This window comes from Hyperolius riggenbachi, chromosome 3 (genome assembly GCF_040937935.1).
Source record: "Hyperolius riggenbachi isolate aHypRig1 chromosome 3, aHypRig1.pri, whole genome shotgun sequence".
Lineage (NCBI taxonomy): Eukaryota > Metazoa > Chordata > Amphibia > Anura > Hyperoliidae > Hyperolius > Hyperolius riggenbachi.
Window position 1 is genome coordinate 120,155,040 of NC_090648.1, and position 15,889 is coordinate 120,170,928.

A 15,889-nucleotide genomic window follows, 5' to 3' on the forward strand; every position below is an offset into this window, starting at 1 on the left:
TCATAAAATAAATTGATTAGGTAAATTGTAATTGTCTAACAGTAGAAATTATTGTGCTTAGAATGAATGCCAAGGGGCTGTATCTGTAATGATGATTCTGAGCTATGACTTCTGTCTGAGATCTATACTTGTCTGTGCCTACAGCAACCAGCAGCCATTCTTCTCTTGTAGGCTAGGAAATAAGGCAATGGACCTAGTTCCTATAGCCAGTGCACAGTTTTGAGATACACCAAGCCTAAGTTCTGGCCTTTCCATATATGGCCATAAAATGTCTAATAACTTGAAAACTGTCTTAAAGGGAACCTGAAGTGAGAAGTATATGGAGACTTCCATATTTATTTCCTTTTAAACAATACCAGTTGCCTTGCTGTCCTGCTTGGCTGCTGTAGTGTTTAAAGTGAACCCGAAGGGAAAATGTGTATAAAAGTTACCTACTTACTTAAGTAAGACTTACTTAAGTAAGTAAGTCTAAATAATCCTGAAGCTTCCCCCATTCTCCTTGAACCCGCCAATCCAGCGCTAGGACCCTCAAAGCAAAGAGCCCGACAAGAGCCTTTGGAATTTGCTCTCACAGCCGCGCTCCTCTCTGTGTACGAGCATTTCCTGCCTGCACAGTAGACGCTCATGCATGTATTTTTCGTCCATGCATGAGTTGCTTTCTGCTACTGCACAGGAGCAGGTGGGACTCATGCAGGAACAGTGCAGCCGTGCTCCTACACCAAAATTTAGAAGAGAGTCCCAGCGAGCAGTGGTAGGGTCCAGGACAACATGGGAAGCCTTTGGATCACCCAGTTTTCCTCTACCATGGTAAGTATTTAAGGTTTCCTTCCCCCCCCCCCCCCCCCCCCTCACAGGTTTGCTTTAGGCTATGTTCACATTATAAATTCGCAAGCGCTGATCGATTTGAGAGGTTTTTTTAAAAGAGCTTTTCCCTGCGCTTTTACTCAGCAATGTTTTTTTTCACTTCCTGACGTCAGTCAGAAAGTGTAAAACCGTTCACCTGGAAATTAATAAATACAATGGTCTTGATTCACTAATGTTAGCGCTGTGTAACAGCAAGAGTTATCAACTGTTACGAGCTCTATAAAAGTAAGCGTGCTTTAATTACTGTCATTGCACCCTACGAGCCCTATTGGCATTATAGCGTGTGTAATAGGGGACCGGGCAGTCAGCGTACGCTATCCTGCTGCATCCGGAGAAAGCTGTCGGTTTTTCTAAGGGGAACACAGATCAATAAATGGGATCTGTATTCCCATTCATTGATCTCAGGGGCAGCCAGTCGGGAGCATGCGCGGCCCCGCAGCAGCTGTGCAGTCTATCTGGACGGATATATCCGTACAGATAGACCGAAGTGGTTAATGTGGCTGGACCCGCTAGTGATGATCCCGGGAGGAGTGGAGCCGCGTTATGTTGATAGCATTCGCGATGCTGCAATTCAGCAGGATAGCGTACGCTGACTGCCCGGTCCCCCATTACGCATGCTATAATGCCAATAGGGCTCGTAGGGTGCAATGACAGTAATTCAAGCACGTTTACTTTTATAGCGCTCGTAACAGCTGATAACTCTTGCTGTTACGCAGCGCTAACATTAGTGAATCAAGCCCGTTGTATATATTCATAGAAGTACTTGGGAAATAGCTATACAAAGTGCTTTTTCAAGTGGTTTGCGATTTCCCTATACTTTCCATTGAGCCATGGCGCTCAAAAAATTGGTACATGTAGTGTGTTTGCGATTTTTAGTAAAATCGAAACACGCACATGTGAACACAGTCATAGGCAATCATTCCACAAACGCTTTTTGGGTGATTTCTAAAATCGCCAGCGTTTAAAAACCCCTCAAACGCTCGTAGTGTGAACGAGCTCTTAAATTGTACCTGAGATGAATAGATGAAACATTTTTATACATACCCAGGCTTCCTCTAGCCACATTCGGCCTGATCGCTCCCTTGCCATCCTCCTCCGCCTCCTGGATCCTTTGCTACGGTCCCAGTAACTTAAGCCAGTGCTCCCCTGTCGCGCTTCTTCGGCCGGGAGAGTTTTGCTCCTGCGCAGTAAGCCCCCGTTACCGGTAGCCATTGTAAAGCAATGAGCTAACGGAGGAGGATGCCAAGGGACCAATCAGGCCGAAGGGGGCTGGAGGAAGCCACAGGTATGTATAAAACTTTTGCATTCATTCAACTCAGGTTTACTTTAAGTGTAGAAGATGGCAGTGAAGACTTATTTGTACTAGAAGTACATTTTGTATACGTGCCGGTGCTTATGTACAGTAACAAACTATTTTCAGTTTGAATTTACTGTATGGATACAAGGAAAACATTGCGGTGTAGAACTTCAAAGCACTTTCCAGATATTCTCATTCTAGTAGTGCAACATATGTAACTTATTAGTCCAATAAGTTCTTTTAATGGAAGCGATGTACATATTTCCCAGCAAGACTTTCCCACACAGCTACACGTTCTGGTATATATTCTGCATGTATTCAGGACATGTGTAAAGTCATGTACTGCTTAGTATGATCTGAGTGTCCTGGGAATGGTTAGTTCCAAGCAGTCTCTAGCAGTGGTGAATATCTACAAGGGAAGGGAAAGGGTTAGTACCCCAATGTCTTCTCCAGTCTTTGTGACCACTTGCCATTCCAGCCACAATCTCTTGTTATCCACCAACCCAGTCACTGTAGTGTTTAGTAAATGGGACTGAAGACTGTAAACCTGGCCATAAACGCATTGATTTTTCTAATCTATTCAATCACTTTGAATCTGCCAGTTATCTTATGCTCCAACATATCTAGTTAATTTACCTCCAGTTGATTTTGGGCAGTTTATTGATAGAAATACTGGCGCATTTCTGTGTGAAAGGGGCAGGAGCGGTGGGGAATAGTGGCCCATAGGGAAGCAGTACACTTGTGGTTCCATCAATGCTCAATAGATTTATGCTAAAATCTATCAAAACTAAGTTTGCCATTTAGGGTAGGGTCAAATTCCAATTGGATAGTGATTGATCTGGACAAAACTAGAATGTATGGCTAGCTTAGGGGTTCTGTGATAATCGTTAAAAACAAAAACTGACACTTACCTGGGGCTTCTACCGGCCCCCTGCAGCTGTCCTGTCCCGCGCCATCCTCTACAATCCTCCGTTCCCCCGTCGACGGTCATGTTCCAATTATTCGTCTAACTAGACAAATACAACTGCGCCTGCACAGCCCCGCGCGTCCTAGCTCCCGCTCACGTCTCAGGAAGCTTACTGCGTAATACACGTACTGCACCTGTGCAGTAAGCTCACAGAGATGTGAGCTGAAGCTAGGACGGCTGCGCAGGCACAGTTGTATTCGTCTAGTTAGACGAATAATTAGACTGTGACCAGTTGCGGGGGAACGGAGGATTGTAGAAGCACGGCGCGGGATGGGACAGCTGCAGGGGGGCGGTAGAAGTCCCAGGTAAGTGTCAGTTTTTGTTTTTAATAATTACCACAGAACCCCTTTGAAGCAAACATGAAGTGAGGCGACTCACTGGTGTACCTTAAGGACAAGGTTGGGAAACAATAAATTGACCCATATTATTTAAATCCATTTTAAATTGCTATTTATTCATTCTCTGCTCTCTTGCCAGATTCGTCACACTGTATCCTGGAGATGTATTTTTAACTGGGACGCCCCCTGGTGTTGGTGTATTTAGAAAGCCTCCAGTGTACTTGAAGGTAAACACTACCTGTTACAATGAATCCATATTTATTCAGTGTTGTCTATTCTACTAGCATGTGTGCCATGCTGGAAGAACACATTCTAAAGCAGCTTTCCTATTATCCTAGCTGGTAATGGTAGTCTTATTATCCAAGCATACAGCAAATCATCATAAAAAAAGTCAGGGTTTACATGAACATTTTAAGTAGTCAGCATTTTATTACCCTTCCAGTCATTAATAAAGTGCTTTATGTCTCTCAAAAATAAACAAAACAAGTGTCCTAAATATGCCATTTTATATGTCATTGATTAAAAGAAAGCAAATATGAAAAATGTCCTGTTGTACAAAGATATTCTAAAAGGGCCCTGTCACATTTGTTGGTGCCACTTGAAAAGATAATAAATAATTGGATTAAAGAAGCTGTTTTTTTTTTTTTTTTTAAAGAGACTCTGTACAGAAAAAAAAATGCCCCTGGGGGTACTCACATCGGTAAGGGGAAGCCTCTATATTCTATCGAGGCCTCCTCCGCCCCACGGTGGTCTCGCAGGGCCCCTCTGAATGCACATCCGACAATTCCTGATCCTGATGGCCGGATCCTTACGCTGAGCGTTTGAAAAATTGTCGTATCCTATACGCTGAGTGTATGAAAAAATGCTGCAGGACCCAATTTTCCGGACCGTTTTGCTCAGCGGAACGGACACGGAAGGTTTTGCAGCTACATAGTAACAAATAGAAAACTGACAGTTTACAGCACACTGACTGTAAAAACAGTTTTTCCTGATCCTGCTGGCCGGATCCTTACGGCCAGCTCCGCAGAAAAACGCTAATGTGAACCGGGCCTTACAGTGGTTTGCAAAAGTATTCGGCCCCCTTGAAGTTTTCCATATTTTGCCATTACTGCCACAAACATGAATCAGCTTTATTGGAATTCCACGTGAAAGACCAATACATAGTGGTGTACACGTGAGAAGTGGAACAAAAATCATACATCATTCCAAACCTAAAAAAAAAAAAAAAGTGGGGTGTGCATAATTATTCAGCCCCGCATCAATACTTTGTAGAACCACCTTTTGCTGCAATTAGAGCTGCCAGTCTTTTAGGGTATGTCTCTACCAGCTTTGCACATCTAGAGACTGATGCTGGGAATACACGGTTCGTTTTTGCCTTCGTTTAAACCTTCGTTTCGATTGTGCCTTTTGTCCTTTTCGATCCCGAAATAATCGGTCATACGGTTAATATCACCACCCACGGTTTCGTTTTTTTTTTCGATTCTGATGGTTTCGTTTTTCCAATGATCGAAGGCTGCAAAGAAACGAAACGAAAATCCCTTTTTACAGGGACGGACTAGCATAAACGAATATATAATCGATCTGAACAGCCATCAAGCCTACCAATGGCTCGATTAGATGGATAAAGAGAGATAATATCAAACATGTTCGATCACTAGTCGTTCGTTTTTGGGGTCTATTAATCGAAACTATAATGAGATTATGACTATTTTCACATACGTTTTCAACACTCGATTCGTTTACCGAACGAATCGAAGGTTTAAACGAAGGCAAAAACGAACCGTGTATTCCCAGCATAAAATCCTTGCCAATTCTTCTTTGCCAAACAGCTCCAGCTCAGTCAGATTACATGGACAGCGTTGGTGAACAGCCGTTTTCAGATCTTTCCACAGATTATCGATTGGATTTACATCTGGACTTTGACTGGGCCATTCAGACACATGGATATATTTTGTTTTAAACCATTCCATTGTTGCCCTGGCTTTATGTTTAGGGTCATTGTCCTGCTGGAAGGTGAACATCCGCCCCAGTCTCAAGTCTTTTGCAGACTCCAAGAGGTTTTCTTCCAAGATTGCCCTGTATTTGGCTCCATCCATCTTCCCATCAACTCTGACCAGCTTCCCTATCCCTGCTGAAGAGAAGCACCCCCAGAGCATGATGGTGCCACCACATTTGACAGTGGGGATGGTGCGTTCATTGTGATGTGCGGTGTTAGTTTTCCGCCACACATAGTGGTTTGCATTTTGGCCAAAAAGTTCCATTTTGGGCTCTTTTGCTGTGTCCCCCACTATTTTTCTTGCCACTCTTCCATAAAGGACAACTTTGTGCAGTGCACGACTATTAGTTGTCCTATAGATAGATTCCCCCACCTGAGCTGTAGATCTCTGCAGCTCGTCCAGAGTCACCATGGGCCTCTTGACTGCATTTCTGATCAGTGTTCTCCTTGTTTGGCCTGTGCGTTTAGGGGGACGGCCTTGACTTGGTAGGTTTACAGTTGTGCCATACTCCTTCCATTTCTGAATGATCGCTTGAACAGTGCTCCGTGGGATGTTCAAGGCTTTGGAAATCTTTTTGTAGCCTAAGCCTGCTTTAAATTTCTCAATAACTTTATCCCTGACCTGTCTGGTGTGTTCTATGGACTTCATGGTGTTGTTGCTCCCAATATTTTCTTAAGGGGCCCATAAACCTAACGATTTTCCCGCCAATATACAGCAGATTCCATCACTGTGATCAAATCTGCTGTGAAATCGTCGCGCAAACGCTGATAGAACGATCAATTTCTGTCCGAAATCAATCATTATCGTCGATCCGTCCCTTCGGAAGATTTTGCTCGATCGTCAGTGCGTCGATAGCGGCGTTCGAATGCCCGACCGACACTAGTGGCAATACATTACATGCTCCGGCCGGGGCGACTCCCACTGTCTCCGCTGTCTTCTTCTCCGCGCTGGTCTCCGAGTCCGGCTGGCTTGGCTTCACTGAACTTCCTGTCCCAGCAGGAAGTTTAAACAGTAGTAGAAGTTCAGTGAAGCAGCCAGCCGGACCCCTGTTGGTCGAATCTGATGGCAAATCGACCAGTGTATGGCCACCTTAAGACAACCTCTGAGGCCCTCACAGAGCAGCTGTATTTGTACTGACATTAGATTACACACAGGTGCACTCTATTTTGTCATTAGCACTCATCATACAATGTCTATGGGCAACTGACTGCACTCAGACCAAAGGGGGCTGAATAATTACGCACACCCCACTTTGCAGTTATTTATTTGTAAAAAATGTTTGGAATCATGTATGATTTTCGTTCCACTTCTCACGTGTCCACCACTTTGTGTTGGTCTTTCACGTGGAATGGCAATAACATTTAATTCATGTTTTGTGGCAGTAATGTGACAAAATGTGGAAACCGTCAAGGGGGCTGAATACTTTTGCAAACCACTGTAAATGACATCTGAAGTGAAAGGGACATGAAGGCTGTCATATTTATTTCCTTTGAAACTAAACCAATTGCCTGGCATCCTGATGATTGTTCATGCATTAATAGTGTCTGATTCACACATCTGAAACAAGCATGTGGCAAATCCAGACAAACATCTGATTTGTATGATTGTTCAGGGTCAATGGCTAAAAGTATTTAGTGGTAGAGGACCAGCAGGACAGCCAGGTCACTTCCCTTATTTAAAAAGAAATGTCAGCCTCTATATCACTCTCACTTCATGTGTCCTTTAACTTATTTAGGACCAAAGGTTCTGGCCCCTTTAAGGACAAGGGCCTTTTTTTCAATTCAATACTTCCTGATCACTGTGATTGGCTCAGAGTGATCAGGACAGGAGCCAATGAAAATGGCTCCTGACCGTTGTACGGAACTGAGTTCTGTGCACGGGAGCCACCGGCGCTGAAACTACGCCACATCAGACTGAGGCAGCCACTAGTGTAGTGTAGTTTCAACCTTTGGCGGCGCTGAACCATACACAAACATATGAAACATTTTCCTATCCGTTCCTCTGCTGATGTCTCATCCGGAAAACATCACGTCTTTCCCTCAAGTATGGACAAAGCCTTCAATGTAGAAATATCACTGAGACCGCAAATGGTTGCTTGCAGCAATTGCCTCACAATGTTGTGTAGCAGAATTTTAGGTTAAGGATACCATCATTATTGTTAAATAATGATGGCCAGCACTGCCAGATGTCATCAATCGGGATCCTCAGCAGTTTCAGCCATCACCGCAGGTATCTTTCAGAAGAACTGGGTGATCAATGCTGAACCTTCGTCTCCCTCTGTCCCCCTCCCCCATGTCTCCTTAGGGATGACAGATGATTGCTAAGTGCGACTGGTGGCGCCGTAGTAGGGCAGCCTCGGCTCTTGACTTTCGGACAGTTTCCTCCCCATCCATCCAGAACCTGTATGAGCCAAAACCAATTACGGGTACAGACCCGTTTGTACTTCCTGAAATAAATTATTCTGATTATTGTCTATACCATATTCATTTATGTGGTTGTTTTAGTATAGAAAGCCAGGTATAGGTGCCCCCAAGAATAGGTAGCCAGGCATAGGAGTGGGGGAAAGGGGGCAGCGGGATGCTGATGCCACCCCATTGGAAATGCATCATGGGCGGCCTGGTGGTGAGGGTACCAATTAGTTTGTCTATGTGAAGCATATGCTAAGTGTGAGACACAGAAGTAGTGTGCTTATCTTTTTTTAGGGGCACATGAAATCTGGCAGACCTTTCTATATTTTTGCTGTGTGGAGATTTCTCCCATACACTTGATTCTTTGAAGCCCTAAGCCTACTGTACTCCTCTTGTGTACTACTACACGACTAGAAAGGTGTCTACACATCTCCCTGCTGAGACACCTTTCAATATTATTCACAGTAGACAGAAGACAAAGTTGTTCTGTTTTTTGATTACACTTATTCAGTTGCAGTTATAGGAATAATAATTTTCTCTTCATCATTTCACAGCTGTTATGCCATTAGTGATTGTAATCTGTTATTTAGTCAGTGTTAATGTTGTTTCTGTTGAATATGTGATGAAAATGAAACCTGAAGTTGTATAACCACTTCATCTATTTACTAACAGGAAAAAGTTGATTTTTTTTCCCCGTTTTTATGTTGCTTATTGAACTCCCCCTAATTATATGGAAATATTTTTTTACTTTTTTGTGATTTACCGTTTTACACACCATCTTTCTCTGCTCACTCTTGAACACATAAAGATGCACTGAGAAGAGAAGCCTGTGTTTGCACAATAACGTATTATAATTAACTTATAAGTTGTGGAACCACAAAAACTCAGGCCAATATGTGCTGTGCCTGTAAGTTATTGCATACTAGAAGCCTGCATACTACATATACGGTATCTCCTTTAAAGGGACACTGTAGGGGGGGTCGGGGGAAAATGAGTTGAACTTACCCGGGGCTTCTAATGGTCCCCCGTAGACATTCTGTGCCTGCGCAGCCACTCACCGATGCTCCGGTCCCGCCTCCGGTTCACTTCTGAAATTTCAGACTTTAAAGTCTGAAAACCACTGCGCCTGTGTTGCAGTGTCCTCGATCCCACTGTTGTCACCAGGAGCCTACTGCGCAGGCACAGACCATACTGGGCTTGCACAGTATGCTCCTGGTGACATCAGCGGGATCGAGGACACGGCAACGCATGTGCAGTGGTTTTCAGACTTTAAAGTCTGAAATTCCAGAAGTGAACCGGAGGCGGGGCCGGAGCATCAGTGAGTGGCTGCGCGGGCACAGGATGTCTGCGGGGGACCATTAGAAGCCCCGGGTAAGTTCAACTCATTTTCCCCCGACCCCCTACAGTGTCCCTTTAAATGACCACTATGGCGAAAATTGTAAAATGTAAACACATACAAATAAGATGTTTCTGGCAGAGTAAAATAAGCCATAAATTACTTTTCTCCTATGTTGCTGTCACTTACAGCAAGCAGTAGAAATCTGACAGAACAGACAGGTTTTGGACTAGTCCATCTCTTCATGGGAGATTCGCCTTTTATTATTTTTAAAGAGATAATCCCTGAAAAGGATTTATATAAAGATGCAGACCGCCCCCCTACCTGTTTGCACACATTTCTGGAAGTTGGGCAGAGCAAATGCCATTCACGAAGTGCTTTTGAAAATAAAGAAACCCTTGAGGATCCCCCATGAAGAGATGGACTAGTCCAAAACCTGTTGGTTCTGTCAGATTTCTACTATTTACTGTAAGTGACAGCAACATAGGAGAAAGCTCATTTGTGTCTCATTTTACTCTGGAAGAAACGTACTTCTTATTTGTATGTATTTTTGTTATTTTAATTTTTGATTTTCGTGATGGTGGTCCTTTAAGGAATGCACATTACAGGGTGTGTGTGTGTGTGTGTGTGTGTGTGTGTGTGTGTGTCTTGCAACTGATGGGTTTTAAGGTTTTTGATTGTCCATTCGATTTGTAGCGCTTTCATCTCAAATGATGGCATTGTTTATTTTGGCAAGCCTGTGTTGAGTTGCTCGGTTTCTCCTTTGCGTAGAGCGGCGCTCCCTGAGGGTAACAGGCATACTCATAATATTGCTGTTGTGCTGATTTTTCAATTTTTCTTCAGCTTAATAAAAGCTTTGTATTGTCATTTTGTTTTCAGACGGGAGATGTGGTTGAGTGTGAAATCGATGAACTTGGAGTGATTAGAAACCCTGTGGTGTGAAGCTGTGAACATTCCGTGGAGGGAAATTGCTCTGCCGTCTGTAAGACTTAAGTTTAACAAGGAGCAAGGCAGCCAATTCCGAGCAGACCAGGAGCTGTCGCTCTCAAACATGGATAGACAACCACACTGGCAGCCATTCCTCTGTTAAATACAAAAACTAATACACTGTTGTGATGAAAACTGATTTTTTTACTAATCACCAGGTAAATCAAAGTGCCAGAAGACTGCAAACATTTTATGAGTCAAGTCTAAATCAACTAAAGTAACAATAAAACAAGATTTCAACTTTCCTAAGTTGCTAAATAAAGTAGAGAATAAATTTTTTTTTCAGCTGAATGCAGTCATTTGGTAGACGAGAAATTCTTGTAACAGCCTCTGGCAGGACGTTGCTGTGCTGCACACTTCAGTCTTTGTATATAAACTGCTGGATGAATGCAACCAATCTGTCGCAGTTCTCCTTCAGAAGGAAGGGCTCCGAGAGGCTTAGCAGGGTTCCGTGACTGCTGGGGGAGCTCTGAAACACCTGCAGAGGCACACAGAAAGAAATTGCTGTACACAGTGCTGGTAGCTTGTCAACAGAGACAGGGATTGTGGGCCCCAAACAATTCTATCCACCCTGAATCGCAGTCATCATTAGGGTTGACCAAAGAGTTGCAAATACTTCTGAGTTTATGCAGATTTGTATGCAAATATATGCAGTTTGAAAATGGATCAATCAATTTAAACTCAAGTTTAAATTGATTGGTCAGTTGTAAAGCTGCATATATTTGCATAAACTCAGAAGTATTTGTATATCATTGATCATCCCTAGTCATCATATGGACTAAATAATGGTCCATTTTTATTATTACATACAGTGTCAAACCTCATACTACAATACATTAGTTCACAGTATATTTGAAACTGCACATAGATATACTCAATGAGCATCTTATTACGAACATTTACTTATATATGCAATTATATACTCAGCCAGTCATTTGGTAGCAGTTAAAGAGACACTGAAGACTCTTAATCATCTTTTTATTATAAAATCCTGTGTAATATGATAGCCCTAGCTAAACCGCTGCATCCCCACCGCTGTAATCTATGCAAATCCCCCTAACTCCCCCCCTCAAAATCCACGACTTTCTTGGTCATGGATTTTGCTGCCCTGTACGCTTCCGTGTGAGGCAGTGCTGTGAGCTGCAGCTCTGACTCTACACGCATTTATCAGCAGCGGATCTCCGCCTCTCCCCCGCCCCTCTCAGTGCAGGAAGACAGAAGGGCGGGGAGAGGCGGCGATCCGGGCTGAGAGGCAGAGCTGCGGCTTATAGCTCTGCCTCTCACGGAAGCGCTGCCCAGATTGCCTCCAGGGGAGTTTTGGGGGATTTAGATAGATCACAGCGGCAGGGATGCAGCAGTTTAGGTAGGGCTATCCTATTACACAGGATTTTATAATAAAAAGATGATTTTTAAGAGACTTCAGAGTCTCTAAGTGCATAAAAGCATGCCTATGCCGAGTTTACCTCCCTTAGTTGAGAGAAATCTAAACTTTTGCTAAAGGGAACCTGAAGTGAGAGGCATATGGAGGCTGCCGTACAGTCCTGCTGACTTTTCCGGCATCAGTAGTGTCTGAGTCACCTGAGGCAAGCAAATCCAGTCAGACTTCAGTCAGATACATCTGATCTGCATGCTTATTTAAGCTATGGCTGAAACTATTAGATACAGGATTAGCAAGATAGCCAGGCAACTTGCATTGTTAAAAATTAATTAGAAATGGCAGCCTCCATATCCCTCTTACTCCAGGTGTCCTTTAAAATAAAAATGGCTCCCTCCTTGGGCAAGACTCCCTAACACTGCACGGTGGCCACTTGAGCACACTCTTGAGCGGCTGCAGCTCTTGAGCACTTTAAGTCCAACCGGAGAAAAGCACTATACAAATGTTAGTACTAAAATGTTTAATAATAATAATCCTAACAGGGTGTGTCAGCAGTTGAACTCTGGATCTGCAAGACAAGTTTGCTATTCTCTAAACAGTGGAACAGATTTATCTTTACAGTGCACAGAAAATAAAATCAAACTGGCTGCAAATGTGGAGCACATGCTCAGACCAGTGATTCCCATTGCAACCACTTTACTAGCACAGGATTTTATAAAATCAGCCCATGTACTCTGTGCTTACTGCAAACAATCATGTTTTTGACTCTCCTCTGATGTCTGGAAAAGCATAACTAGCTGCAGACTGAGAAGAGAAATTATCAAAACATTTAATTCCATAATAGCATGTGGAACAATATGTTTTTTTACAATGGAAGTTTAAGATTTCTTTAACGTTCACTTGAAACACCAGGCAGGAAAAAAGGAACCTGTAATTTGGTGAGTGAGGGAATGTCTTGATGATCTTTTTTTTTTTTTTTAAACAAAAATTTAGGAGATCAGCAGTTACAAGTCTGTAAGCTATACTAGGATGCAGTATAGGATGGTAGAAGAACAAGTGATTGAAAGATTCCCAGTGCTCAAGTCAACCAGTCAACACACGGATCCACCAAAGGTGCAATATCAGCCCAACAAAAGAAGGCAGAGGTCCAAGAGACTGAGATGTTGTGCTTTTGTACTGTGGCACACTCTGAATAAATTGGCCTTGCTTTGGTGGAGACTCAGTTGCCTCTTTTGTTAGAAAAGAAGTATAGTTCTGCACATGGAAACACCTTGCGGATAACAGAGGTTGGAGTAGAACGGCCAGACTTCTATACATCTACTATGATGAGCAGAAAGGTATTCCGGAATGCATAGCACACTGAGCCACATCAGGTTCCACTCTTTATGAGCAAGAACAGAAAGCTGAGGCTGAAATAGGCACATGTCCACCCAAATTGCAGGGCTAGAAAAGCCTGGACTAGTCTAATAAATCTTTATTTTTTTTTCTATGGCACACAGGACATAGTATTACAATTCTGCAGCCGCTGCATTAACTATCAGGCCCAACCTGTCCTGTTTTGGCAGTCTAGGCTGGTGGTGGGATGCTTGTCTGAGATGTACTATTGTAGCCTGGACATACAGATGACAAAATCTCCATAAAGCAAATGAGGCAAACGTCACCTTGACAAGAGTTTTAAAGAAATGTTCCTAACATCTCACAACGAACTTAAAGGGAACCTTAACTGAACGGGGGGTATAGAGTTTTACTTACCTGGGGCTATTGCCAGCCCCCTGCAGCAGTCCTGTGCCCTCGGCGCCGCTCTGGAATCCTCTGGTCCCCCGCTGTCACTTAGTTTCGTTTTTGACGACTCACCAGTCGCCGGCCGCCATGCGTATTATTGGACGCATTCACCAATGCAATTAGCGCTATTGCGGACCGCAACGCGTACAAAAATACGCGTTGCCGCATTCCGCACGCGTAGATATGCGGCAACGCGTATTTTTGTACGCGTTGCGGTCCGCAATAGCGCTAATTGCATTGGTGAATGCGTCCAATAATACGCATGGCGGCCGGCGACTGGTGAGTCGTCAAAAACGAAACTAAGTGACAGTGGGGGACCAGAGGATTCCAGAGCGGCGCCGAGGGCACAGGACTGCTGCAGGGGGCTGGTAATAGCCCCAGGTAAGTAAAACTCTATACCCCCCGTTCAGTTAAGGTTCCCTTTAAGCTGATTTTAGGGCACAGCTTTATGCAGCATTGGTAAAGTGTTCCTAATAAAGTGCTCAATCAGTGCGTAACGAGCATATGTGTTAACTGTATGATCTAGAAAATTGTAAAGCCCAAGTGGTTCCTGTTTTGTTTTAGGACTATAAGAACAGTCTCTCAAACCACCTTTAGATCTATTCCAGCAAATTTCACCGCTCTCTTGTAACGTAATGTTACAAATTGCCCTGCCTTGTCTAAAGTGAAGGAGCAGAACCCTACCTCTGTCAAACAAATGACACAGGAGTCAAAGCGCTAGCTGGGCAAAAGTAGGGGGAGCCAAATTTCCTCCTTTTTAGAATGGATGGAGAAGCATTTCTAGACAAGACAATACACAGAACATTTATACGTTATCGCGCTTTTCTCCTTGGGGACTCAAAGCGCCAGTACTGCAACCATGTTAGCATGTTCTTACCCAAGGTCTCCTTACTGAATAGGTTCTGGCTTACTGAACAGGAAGTGCCGAGATTCAAACCCCGGTCTCCTGTGTCAGAGGAAGAGCCCTTAAACAGTACACAATCCAGCCACTAACATTACTTCACAAGAAAACAGTGGCACAATGTGCTCTATTAATAAAAAATTTGCAGTAAAAAAAAATCTTGGAGGGAAAATACTGCATCAGTATTTTAGACTTTTGTGTGCTAATTCATAAAAAGGTTTACACTTACGATGAGAGGTCTGGGAATTCCCACACTAAACTAGCGGAGCTGGCTGAATATTTCTCTGTGCAGAGACAGTTACAATAAAGGAGGCAGCCCCAACTTCCATTTAGATGTGCATTTTTTTTTAAACTGCCTCTCCTTGCCCTGAATCTTCTCTGAATCTGTCTATTAGTCTTTTTAAACAAACTATTTAATTGCCACAGCTTAGAATAACTTCAAGAAATGTTACTCATGCAGGCTTTCTGATGTGAAATTTATCTGAAAACAGGTACCCAAGAGGTTAAAAACACAGCCTGGGTATTCCAAAAAGCTTTTTTTGTACTGTTCTCACTGCTGCTGCCTTTGAGGTCTGTCTCCATTAACTTAGCTGTTATCCGCGGCTTATCACCTTCTCCAAACAGCCGGTATTCTCCATCCCAATTCTGCTTGCTCTAATCTTTATGAATTGACATGTAGTGACGAGTTAAGATAATCTCCGCACAAGGTGGTAGTTTCCCGCACTGCTCAGGAAAAACAGCTTTTATGAATTGACACTTTGCTAAATGGTCGGTAAAGTCAGCTGTTTTGAGCATTACCGCATGCGGGAATACTTTATGAATAGAGGCCAATGTGATATGAGGTGGTTGTAGAGAACATTGTGACAATGGGGTGGATTCATTATAGTTTACTGCGATAAGCAGCACAGGTGAAATCAGCGAATGCATGCTACTGTTAGTGTAGCTTGCTCTCTTAACCCTCCTGGCGGTTTGCAAAAAAATCGCCAGGGGGCAGCAAATCTTTTTTTTAAAATTTTTTTTTTTTTTTTCATGTAGCGAGACAAAGTCTCGCTACATGATAGCCGCTGCTCAGCGGCATCCCCCCAGCCCCTCCGATCGCCGCCGGCGATCGGAGATCCGGAGATCCCGTTGAAAGAACGGGATCTCCTGGAGGGCTTCCCCCGTCGCCATGGCGACGGGCGGGATGACGTCACCGACGTCGTGACGTCAGAGGGGACTCCGATCTGCCCCATAGTGCTGCCTGGCACTGATTGGCCAGGCAGCGCACGGGGTCTGGGGGGGGGGGGGCGGCCGCGGCGAGAGGAATTGCGGCGGATCGGCGGGTAGCGGCGGCGATCGGGCACTGCACGCAGCTAGCAAAGTGCTAGCTGCGTGCAGCAAAAAAAAAATTATGCAAATCGGCCCAGCGGGGCCTGAGCGGTGCCTTCCGGCGGCATAGCCCGAACTCAGTTCGGGCTTACCGCCAGGAAGGTTAAAGGAGTTGTCAGGGGAAATAAAGTAAAATGAAAGGTACTTACCGGGGGCTTCCTCCAGCGCCAAGCTCCCAGGACCTCCCTCGCCGCAGCTCTACCCGCAGCCGTTAGCCAGAGCTCCGACCCGGTCCCCGGCGATGACGTCAGAGCGACCTGGAGGTCGCT

At 44.1% G+C, this 15,889-nt stretch overlaps 2 protein-coding genes across 5 annotated transcripts in view; one reads left to right on the plus strand and one right to left on the minus strand.

Moving 5' to 3' along the window:
• LOC137562969 (oxaloacetate tautomerase fahd2, mitochondrial-like) overlaps positions 1-12,781 on the plus strand; it is a 51,714-nt gene extending 38,933 nt beyond the window's left edge. For 2 of the 3 annotated variants that reach the window (XM_068274841.1, XM_068274842.1), the window contains exons 7-8: positions 3,606-3,693; positions 10,087-10,473. In XM_068274841.1, the coding sequence (XP_068130942.1) occupies positions 3,606-3,693; positions 10,087-10,149 (151 nt within the window). In that variant the 3' untranslated portion in view covers positions 10,150-10,473. Of the gene's footprint in view, positions 1-3,605; positions 3,694-10,086; positions 10,474-12,562 lie in introns of those variants that run through there. The other variant, XR_011030227.1, reaches the window with a different exon arrangement.
• Positions 10,318-15,889, minus strand: part of GPAT2 (glycerol-3-phosphate acyltransferase 2, mitochondrial) — a 128,612-nt gene continuing 123,040 nt past the window's right edge. For both annotated transcript variants that reach the window (XM_068274838.1, XM_068274839.1), the window contains exon 22: positions 10,318-10,672. In XM_068274838.1, coding sequence (XP_068130939.1) covers positions 10,553-10,672 — 120 coding nt within the window. In that variant the 3' untranslated portion in view covers positions 10,318-10,552. The remainder of the gene's footprint in view (positions 10,673-15,889) is intronic.